At 32.3% G+C, this 9681-nt stretch overlaps 2 protein-coding genes across 2 annotated transcripts; both read left to right on the top strand.

Moving 5' to 3' along the window:
* Window positions 1–1911: 1911 nt before the first annotated feature.
* Window positions 1912–4054, top strand: Phum_PHUM549590 (Derlin-1, putative; the record flags this gene model as incomplete). The annotated part of the gene is made up of 5 exons (XM_002431772.1): window positions 1912–2064; window positions 2183–2386; window positions 3440–3699; window positions 3790–3921; window positions 4009–4054. 5 exons carry the CDS (start codon window positions 1912–1914, stop codon window positions 4052–4054), a joined length of 795 nt encoding a protein of 264 aa, XP_002431817.1.
* A 566-nt stretch (window positions 4055–4620) lies between these two features.
* Phum_PHUM549580 (uncharacterized protein) lies at window positions 4621–9652 on the top strand (the record flags this gene model as incomplete). The annotated part of the gene is made up of 5 exons (XM_002431771.1): window positions 4621–4706; window positions 7676–7897; window positions 8763–8889; window positions 8975–9165; window positions 9586–9652. 5 exons carry the CDS (start codon window positions 4621–4623, stop codon window positions 9650–9652), a joined length of 693 nt encoding a protein of 230 aa, XP_002431816.1.
* Between the last annotated feature and the right edge of the window lie 29 nt (window positions 9653–9681).

The raw sequence follows: 9681 nt of genomic DNA, 5'->3' as shown, positions 1-9681 counted from the left end.
ATTATATAAAAAAGAAGGGAAAAAAAATGGCGGTCGGACGCGGCGGCGGACACCACCGCCGACACCACCCAAAAAAAAAAAAAAAAAAAGGTTATCTTGTCTTAAGGCACGTTAATGTCCTACATTACAAGTGCTGCGTGCTTTTTTTTTTTTTTTTGTTAAACATATCTCACTCAATTATATGTTTTACTTATTATAATTATATGTTTTAAAATTTTCTTTCTTTTTTTTTTTTTTTTATCTTTTTTGTTATGTTTTTCACCCACGAATATTTTTTTTTTTGTTTTGTTTCGGTTTCGAGAAGGATTTGTTGTTGTTGTTTTCGTGGAAGGTTTGAAGGATAATGTTAAAAAAAAAAAAAAACGATTTAACGGTATCACGCGACGATTATGTGACGACGGTTATGAATTCGTTCTGAAACCACGATCGGAAAGTAAAAAAAAATTTATTTACTCTATGACTTTGTCGAAGGCGTTGGGAAAAAGGGATTTGCATCGTTTACGAAAAAAAAATTTAATTAAATTTAAAGGTACGAGGGATACGAGAAAGAACAACAAACAACAACAACAACCGAATAAAACCTGAAAAATTAATTAAACAGAATCTTATAAAAAAAAAAAAATCCCCGGCGGTTTGCCACGTGATCAAGTCATGCCTCAAGTTTTGCCCTCAGGTATCGTAAGTATGGCGTAATACGGTTGATTTTTTAAATGTTTAATAAAGTGACGCTTAATGGGTTTCTGGCCGTGTTTTGGCTAAAGCGTGCCTTTTTCAGCTACCGTAATTTAATTCGGCATGTTAATTATTGGTTTTGATTCTTCTTCTTTTTTTTTTTTAAATATACTCGCGTTGTTTGAATTTTTTTTTTTTTTGAATGTAAAGAATGATGAAAACGTAATTTGTTTTAAAACCTTTTTCAAAAGAATTAATTATAGATGTTTATTGTTTAATTTTATATATCGTCTTTATTTAATATATATTTCTTTAGATAATTTTAAATCCGCCATTTTGATTTTGGTCGCGTACGGGGTGTGTGTGAGAAAATGAAAGCTTTGCTGTTTTTTTTTTTCTCTTTCTTCTTCTTCTGGTTGGGGGGGGGTTTCAATTTATTTCACGAGGAGAATTTCGTACGTTACCTAAGAATTTTAAAATATTTTATTTAGTTTTTCTTACGTTATATGAAAAAATAATAAATAAAAAAGAAAAAAAAAGGTCGACTTATTTTGTTTTCGAAGGGGAAAAAAGAATTGCAGCTACATCTATCGGATAATTTTATAACTAAAATAATAATAAAAACGCAACGTTGCCATTCAACATAGCAACAAAACTATAATGAAAAAAGAATTGCAGCTACATCTATCGGATAATTTTATGACTAAAATAAAATAAAAACGCAACGTTGCCATTCAACATAGCAACAAAACTATAATGAAAAAAGAATTGCAGCTACATCTATCGGATAATTTTATGACTAAAATAAAATAAAAACGCAACGTTGCCATTCAACATGGCAACAAAACGATAATGTATTATATTGAAACACGTGTGCTTCTGCTTTTGCTGGTGTTTACGTGAATGCACTCGATGTAAAAAAAAAAAAAAAAAAATTAACTCGGATTGAGAGATTATAATATATTAATATCGAAAAGAGAATTGATAATAATAATAAAATATATATATAGATAATACAACTCGGTCGAATTGATTAATTTTTTTTTTTTTTTTTTTTAATAATAACTTTTACATACATCGATAATAGAGTAAGTGTCAAATTTTTACTCTTTGTTTATTATCATGATTACTTTTAAGTTTTCAATTTTGTAACATGATTATGAAACTAATGAAAATTTTAATTGGAACAATCGTTTATCATTATTTTTTTTTTTTTTTGGAGATTTAGATTTTGTAAATATGTCAGATATAGCGGATTGGTTTAAAAGCTTGCCTTTTTTTACAAGGCATTGGCTGGGATTCACTGCGTTGTTTTCACTACTGGGAAGATTCAAAATAATAGATCCTCTTTATTTAATTATAACATACGATTCCGTCGTTAATAAATTTCAAGTAAGTTATTAAAACATACATGAAGTCGAATAAATTCTCTTTAAAAAAATTCTCTGATTTTTTTTTCGCTCTTTTTTTTTCGCTCTTTTTTTTTTTTTTTTTTTTTTTTTTTTTGCAGATATGGAGGTTATTTACATCAGTTTTTTTTTACCCAGTCGATGCCATGACTGGCCTACATTTTTTATTCAATTGTTATTTTCTCTATAATTATTCACTCAGATTAGAAATGTCCGTTTATTCTGGCAGGCCAGCCGATTATGCTTTTCTTTTATTATTTTCATGGATATGCACTGTGATATGTGCCCTCATATTTAAGTTTTACGTAAGTAAAATTTTTTTTCAAAATTAATATAAACTCGATTCTTTATCATGAGAGAGAGAGATTAAAAAATTATTGGGTTGGCAAAAAGATAATTACGAATTTTTTAAGAAAACAAAAAACGATTTATTAATTATGTCAAATTATTTTTATCTATTATGTTATGACTATTATTATTAGTGACCTTTTGACATTTTTCGGGTAGTATCATTTTCCTTTTTTCATAAAACTCTTTAGTTTTAGGAGCAAAAAACTGGTCCAATGCAGTTTTGACCTCATTGTCGTTTTGGAATTTTTGTCCATTCAAAAAATTTTTTAGGAATCGGGAAAAATGATTCTCATTTCGAGTTAGGTCGGGACTTTAAGGAGGATGCAGCAAAACATTCCAGCCTAGCTCCAGTAGTTTTTGTCCAGTGGCTAAAGATGGGGAGGGCTTGGCATTATGGTGGTGAAAGACAATTCCTTTGCTATTGGCTAGCTCTGATCGTTTTTCTTGGATGGTATCATTTAAATTTGTCAATTGTCCAATGTAAACCTCTGAATTTATGGTCTGACTTCGTGGCAGCAGCTCAAAGTTGACTATGCCTTTGTAATCCCACCAAAATGATAACAATAACTTTTTTGGTGAATGTCACTCTTAGAAGTTCTAAGGTGCCTGTTTCCCTGCCTAGACCAGGATCTTTTCCTCAAAAAGTCATCATAAACAACCCACTTTTCATCTACGGTGACCATTCTTTCAAAAAAGGGTCATTCTCATTGGTCATTTTTCAAAGGAAAATCTCCAGAACGGAATTTCGCAAACCAGTTTTGACACTGCCGTTCTATTAAGGTTCCATCACCCTACACGGCCCACAACTTTTTATTGGCTTGTGAAGCATTAACACCCTTCAGACCCTTCACCCTTCATGTCTGTACAAAAACGTAAACGTACTCAAAAAAAAAAATGGACAAATTATCTGTTGGTGGAAAATCCGCAGTTACTTAGTTGCCAACCCAATAAATGTGTTTGATAAATGTAAAATTTTCTATTATATTCAAATCTTTATTATTTAACAGTTTTTAATGGATTCATTAGTTATGACCGTTTTGTACATATGGTGTCAGTTAAACAAAGAAGTTATCGTTAATTTTTGGTTTGGCACAAGTTTCAAAGCAATGTATTTACCATGGGTTTTATTCGCATTTAATTTCATTATTAACGGAAGAGGAATGCTTGACATAATAGGAATAATTATCGGTCACCTTTTCTTTTTCCTCACTTATCAATATCCACTGGAGTTCAATGGAGCCACACTGTTGAGAACTCCACAATTTTTGTAAGTCCATGAAATGTGGATTTTTTTTTTTTTTCTTGGGATCTCTTTTAAAAGTTTCCGATTTTACTTACCTTTTTCCATTTTTTTCAGGTACAAATTTTTTCCAAACGAAAGAGAAACTTCGAGGTTTGGTCAAACACCGATAAGAAGGCCAACAAATCAAGATCAACAACCAAGAGGATCTGGTCACAACTGGGGTCAAGGTCAAGTTTTGGGGAGTCAGTAAATCAATCAAGGGGATTATTCAAACAAACTTAAAACTTGGAAAATTTCGTTTTTTTTTTTTTTTTTTTTAATTAAAAATTTAAGTAAAACCAAAAAAAAAAATATTTTAACATGTTTTGTGAAAATCTAATGAGATTTTTATATATATACATATAAAAAGCGTCGTAATTGAATGTATTAATTAATTAAATTTAAAGTTTGTAATTAAATGAATTAAATGTGTAGATAAAATATTTAATGATGATGATGATGATGATGATAATGATGAGAATAATGTAATAATTTTATTAAGTTTGCCTTTTTAGTAAAAAAAAAAAAAAAAAAAAAAAAAACAAATAATTGGCGAACAAAAAAAAAATTTTTGTTAATAAATCAAAAATAAATAATATATATATATAAACAATTAAAATATATTATTGAACATTTTTATTTATTATTTAATCATCATCAGGTATGCTTCATGCCTGATGAATAAGTTTCCTCTTGTTATAACCTATGACATCACCACGAGACCATATTTTTTTACCTAAAAACTTAAGTAATCTGAAGGCAGTTCAGAATTTTTCTAGTGTTAATTAAAATTCTAATTAAAAAATATCGAAAAATTTGGCTCTGAAGTATCAAAAAAACATAAGATCCAAGGAGGTATACATTGGATTCCCGCTTAAAATAAAATGTGTGCCAGGTAAAATATACATGGTCGTCCTACTTAGCGTAAACAGTAAACAAGGTCGACCTTGGTTGAAAAATCGTGACCATGAAAATTTTCACAAAATTGAAATGTAAAACTAATGGCCTTGGAATCAAGGTCGACCTACTTTAGAATAAATCGTAAACGTTGGATTTTCGCGCTCAAGGTCATTTTTAACTTAATTTTTAATCGAAAATTTTTTTCCGATTTATCCGTAAAACATAAGATCCAAGGAGGTAAAGGGTAAAATAAAATTCAATCAATGGATTTGCATTTAAAATAAGGAGTACAAAATAAAAAATAAATAATTAATATAAAAAAAAATAATTATATTACAATAAATTAGACTAAATTACAAAACTTTTGATACATGCATAACTTCTTATAACTAAATCACTAAATAAAATTATTAAAAATTAATTTAATAAGTTGACATGATGTAAACGCATGCCAACTTATTCAATTTTAATTATTATTATTATTATGGTCACTCTTAAACACGACAAGGATCTTATTCTGGTATGCTGCTTCTATTTGTCGTAATCCTCTTCCTCCATCTTTCCTGCTGACATACAATCTATCCACATCAGCTTTTGGATGTAACGCACTATTCATGGTTAATATTTTCCTTGTCCTTCTGTCTAGGTGCGTGATTTCTTCTTTTGTCCAGTCTACTAGGCCAAAACTATATTCTATTACTGGAACAGCTAATGTGCCGATGGAGTTTAACTTATTTCTTCCATTCAGTTCCGACTGTAATATAAGCCTCAATCTTTTAAAATATTCTTTCTTCAATCAAGGTTTAATTTCTTTGTTGGCTACCCCAAAATTTTCTTCAATCCCCAGATATTTGTATGTTGATCCAGGGTCCAATTCTTTAATAAGTTCTTCTTCTGAGTCTTCTATATTTTCTTCCATTTTAACTTTCCTCCGACAATATTAACTTTTGCACATTTTTCCAAACCAAATTTCATGTTGATGTCAGAGGAAAAAGTTTGTATCGTCCTTAACATTTTCTTTAGTTCTTCTTCGCTCTTCGCATATATCTTCAGGTCATCCATGTACAACGTATGGGTGATTTTCCTGCTTCCCTTGCAGAGATCCGCTCCACCCAATTGGGATAATCCCCTCAACCATGTGGAAGGCATTCCCGAGGTATCACTTTGGTCTGCCTCCCATATTACACATGTACATATACATACATAATTTAATACAGTATTCATGTTAGAGTGAATTTATATTCAGACAAATGAGAAACATTTGATCTTTCTGCGACTATCTACGATAATCCCAACAGTGAAAATTTCTTTCGTCTAATTGAAGATATTTTGTACAAAGGTTTAATTCTTTGTTCCAATCAGGTTTGGGTAAATTGTCCAATATTTATATTCTATGATGCCAACTACCATATGATTTTGGATTTACTCTCTGGCACTGTTCTGTCAATTGTAAATCTTTTTCCAATAGTTATTGATAACTTTCCAAATCCTAGTCGTTTTTCAACGACAAAAATATTTCTCTTCTATAATTACCGGTGAGATTTAAACCTTCTTCGTCGTGTATTTGTGAAGAACGTTTTTCTAATATTTGATTCATTATCTTTTTAAATTCTACTGCCTTTTTCTGTTTTTTTTTGCCTACCGATTTCTTAATGTTCTTCTGTCGTTCTTATTATGACTCTCCCGTGCATTTTGTAATTTCTTTAAAAACAAATTTTACGATTTTTATTTGAAATTAGTACGGGAAAAATTACTCACGATGGGAAACAGTAAAAATAATAGTAATATGTAAAGAACCATAGACGTAAATTTAAACTTAATTATATAGATGATAAATAAAGTGTCATTAGAAAAATGTATTTCACTTTAACGTGGAACTTATAAAAATATGGAGGCTTTTAACGTAGCCGATACATGAATATTTTCGTTAAATAATTTGTTTTATGTAAATTATTGGGTTGGCCAGTAAGTAACTGCGGATTTTACCAACAGATAGTTTCTGTTAAAGTTAGTCAACTGTTTTTACTGTTAGATAGTCAACTGGTTTGCGAAATTCCGTTCTGGAGATTTTCCTTTGAAAAATGAGGAGCACTCCGGGCGTCCATTGGAGGTTAATGATGAGCAAATAAAGGCCCTCATTCATTATGATCGGCATAGTTTGACAAGGGACGTTGTAAAGAAGCTAGATGTGTCACATACGTGCGTCAAAAACCGTCTGCGGCGTCTTGGGTACCAAAAGAAGCTTGATGCGTTACTTTGGGGAACGTTAGTTAACCGGGCGACTTGGTCTTGGGGATATGCTTCTTAAACGCAATGCGAATGACCCTTTTTTGAAAGAATGGTCACCGGAGATGAAAAGTGGGTTGTCCATGATGACTTTTTGAGAAAAAGATCCTGGTCTAGGCAAGGAAACAGGCACCTTAGAACTTCTAAGGGTGACATTCACCAAAAAAGTTATTGTTATCATTTTGGTGGGCTTACAAAGGCATAGTCAACTTTGAGCTGCTGCTGCCACAAAGTCAGACCATAAATTCAGAGGTTTACATTCGACAATTGACAAATTTAAATGATACTACCCAAGAAAAACGATTAATGCTAGCCAATAGCAAAGGAATTGTCTTTCACTATGATAATGCCAGGCCATCCCCATCTTTAGCCACTGGACAAAAACTACTGAAGCTAGGCTGGAATGTTTTGCTGCATCCTCCTTAAAGTCCCGACCTAACTCGAAGTGAGAATCATTTTTCCCGATTCCTAAAAAATTTTTTGAACGGACAAAAATTCCAAAACGACAATGAGGTCAATTGTACTACATTGGACCAGTTTTTTGCTTGTAAAACTAGAGTTTTATGAAAAAAGGAAAATGATACTACTTGAAAAATGTCAAAAGGTCACCAATAATAATGGACATTAAAAAAAAAAAAAGTTGAAAAACAGCAAAAATTAGAAGCGGAACAGAAACGACGTCAAAAACATCAAGTAAAATTAAACGGATATCCGTTATTTGATTGAAAACGTTTTCTTGAAAAAATTTTTAATTATTTTTTTTTTTTTTAAAGAGGAATATTTGGCTGCCGTGCAGCAACATTCGAAAGATTTCAAAGAGCATCACCAAGAGCATCAAAGAGCATCAAAGAGCATCAAATAATTTGGCAAAAGTGGCTAGGTTAAACAAAGCCGTATTGAATTATCATGCGAATGTGGAGAAAGAACAGAAGAAAGAACAGGAAAGAATCGAAAAAGAACGTATGAGACGTTTAATGGTCGAAGAAGAAGGTTACAGGTAGGTTGAGCGAGAAAGAGAGAGAGAGAGAAAACAATTCAAAAAGTTTAATTTAGTTATAATGTATGTTTTTCCTTTTTTTTTTTTGTTAATAGAAAATTAATCGATCAGAAAAAAGGTAAACGTTTGGCTCTTCTTCTCTCTCAAACCAATGAATACATTAGCAATCTTACAGAAATGGTTAAACAGCATTAACGTTTTGTTAACAACGTACGAATACGTCATAAAAGGCAAAGGAGTGTTGGCAAAGGTAACTTGTCTTGAGAGCATTGAAATAATTTATTAATTTCTCTGTCTCTCTCTGTCTCTTTCTGTCTGTCTCTGTCTCTCTCTCTGTCTCTTTCTGTCTGTCTCTGTCTCTCTCTGTCTGTCTGTCTCTCTGTCTCTTTCTGTCTCTCTCTGTTTCACTCTCTGTCTCTCTCTCTGTCTGTCTCTCTATCTCTCTCTCTGTCTGTCTCTCTATCTCTCTCTCTGTCTGTCTCTCTGTCTCTCTCTCTCTTTGTCTGTCTCTCTCTCTGTCTCTTTCTGTCTCTCTCTCTGTCTCTTTCTGTCTCTCTCTGTCTGTCTCTCTCTGTCTCTTTCTGTCTCTCTCTGTTTCACTCTCTGTCTCTTTCTGTCTCTCTCTGTTTCACTCTCTGTCTCTCTCTCTCTTTGTCTGTCTCTCTCTCTGTCTCTCTCTGTCTGTCTCTCTCTCTGTCTCTTTCTGTCTCTCTCTGTTTCACTCTCTGTCTCTCTCTCTGTCTCTCTCTCTCTGTCTCTCTCTGTCTCTGTCTCTCTCTCTCTCTCTCTCTCTCTGTCTCTCTCTCTCTGTCTGTCTCTTTCTCTCTTTCTCGTGTTTAACTTTTGGTTTTTTTGTTGGTTTTAGCGATGGAAGAATTCTCAGCGAACCTTTCATAAAATTACCTTCTAAAAATAAATTACCGGATTATTACGACATAATAAAAAAACCTTTGGATATCAAGAAAATATTTAATAGGATAGAAGATGGAAAAGTAAGCTGGGTGAGGGGTGGGAAGGGGGGGAATAGAAAAAAAGGAGGGAAAAGTTTCATTCTGACTCTTGTCATTGTTGTTTCAGTATTCGGATTTTGACGATTTGGAAAAGGATTTTACTCAAATGTGTAAAAATGCTCAAATATACAACGAAGAAGCTTCTCTAATACACGAAGATTCGATCGTACTTCAATCCGTGTTTACGAACGCGAGACAAAGATTGGAACAGGATGCGGAAACGGATGAGGATAAAGGTGATGATGAGAGAATCCCGTCGTTCGGATTTTATTATTTGTCGAATTTTATTTATTTTGGATTTTTTAAATTTTCAGACGGAGGAGACGAGGATGGAAATTCCGAATCGGAATCCGTTAGAATGAAAATAAAAATAAAAAGTGGAAAAGGTGGAAGAGGAGGAGAGGGAAGAGGAAGCACGAAAAGGAGGAAAATTCAACCAAAGTACACGAATAGCGATGACGAAGACGAAAATGATTGAATGGATGAGGAAAAAAGAAGAAGAAGGAGGAGGAGGAGGTGGAAAAAGAAGAAACCAAAAGGAAAAGAAAAGGAAAGGAAGAAGAAAATAGAAAAAAAAAAAAAAATTTTTCGGTCGAAATGATTTTCGCAGCACACAATGCTTGGGAAATTCAAGTTTTTCTTTTCGTTTTTAATCTTTTCTTTTGGTTTTTCGTATAGAACGGAAATGACGTCGTCTTTTGCGGGGGGTAGAGAAGATAAAAGAGAAAAAAATGAATTAGGTTAAGAGAAATAATAATCTAAAAAAATGCTATT

This window comes from Pediculus humanus, genomic scaffold, assembly GCF_000006295.1.
Source record: "Pediculus humanus corporis 1103172108294 genomic scaffold, whole genome shotgun sequence".
NCBI lineage: Eukaryota > Metazoa > Arthropoda > Insecta > Psocodea > Pediculidae > Pediculus > Pediculus humanus.
This window is presented reverse-complemented; position numbering and strand designations above follow the sequence as displayed.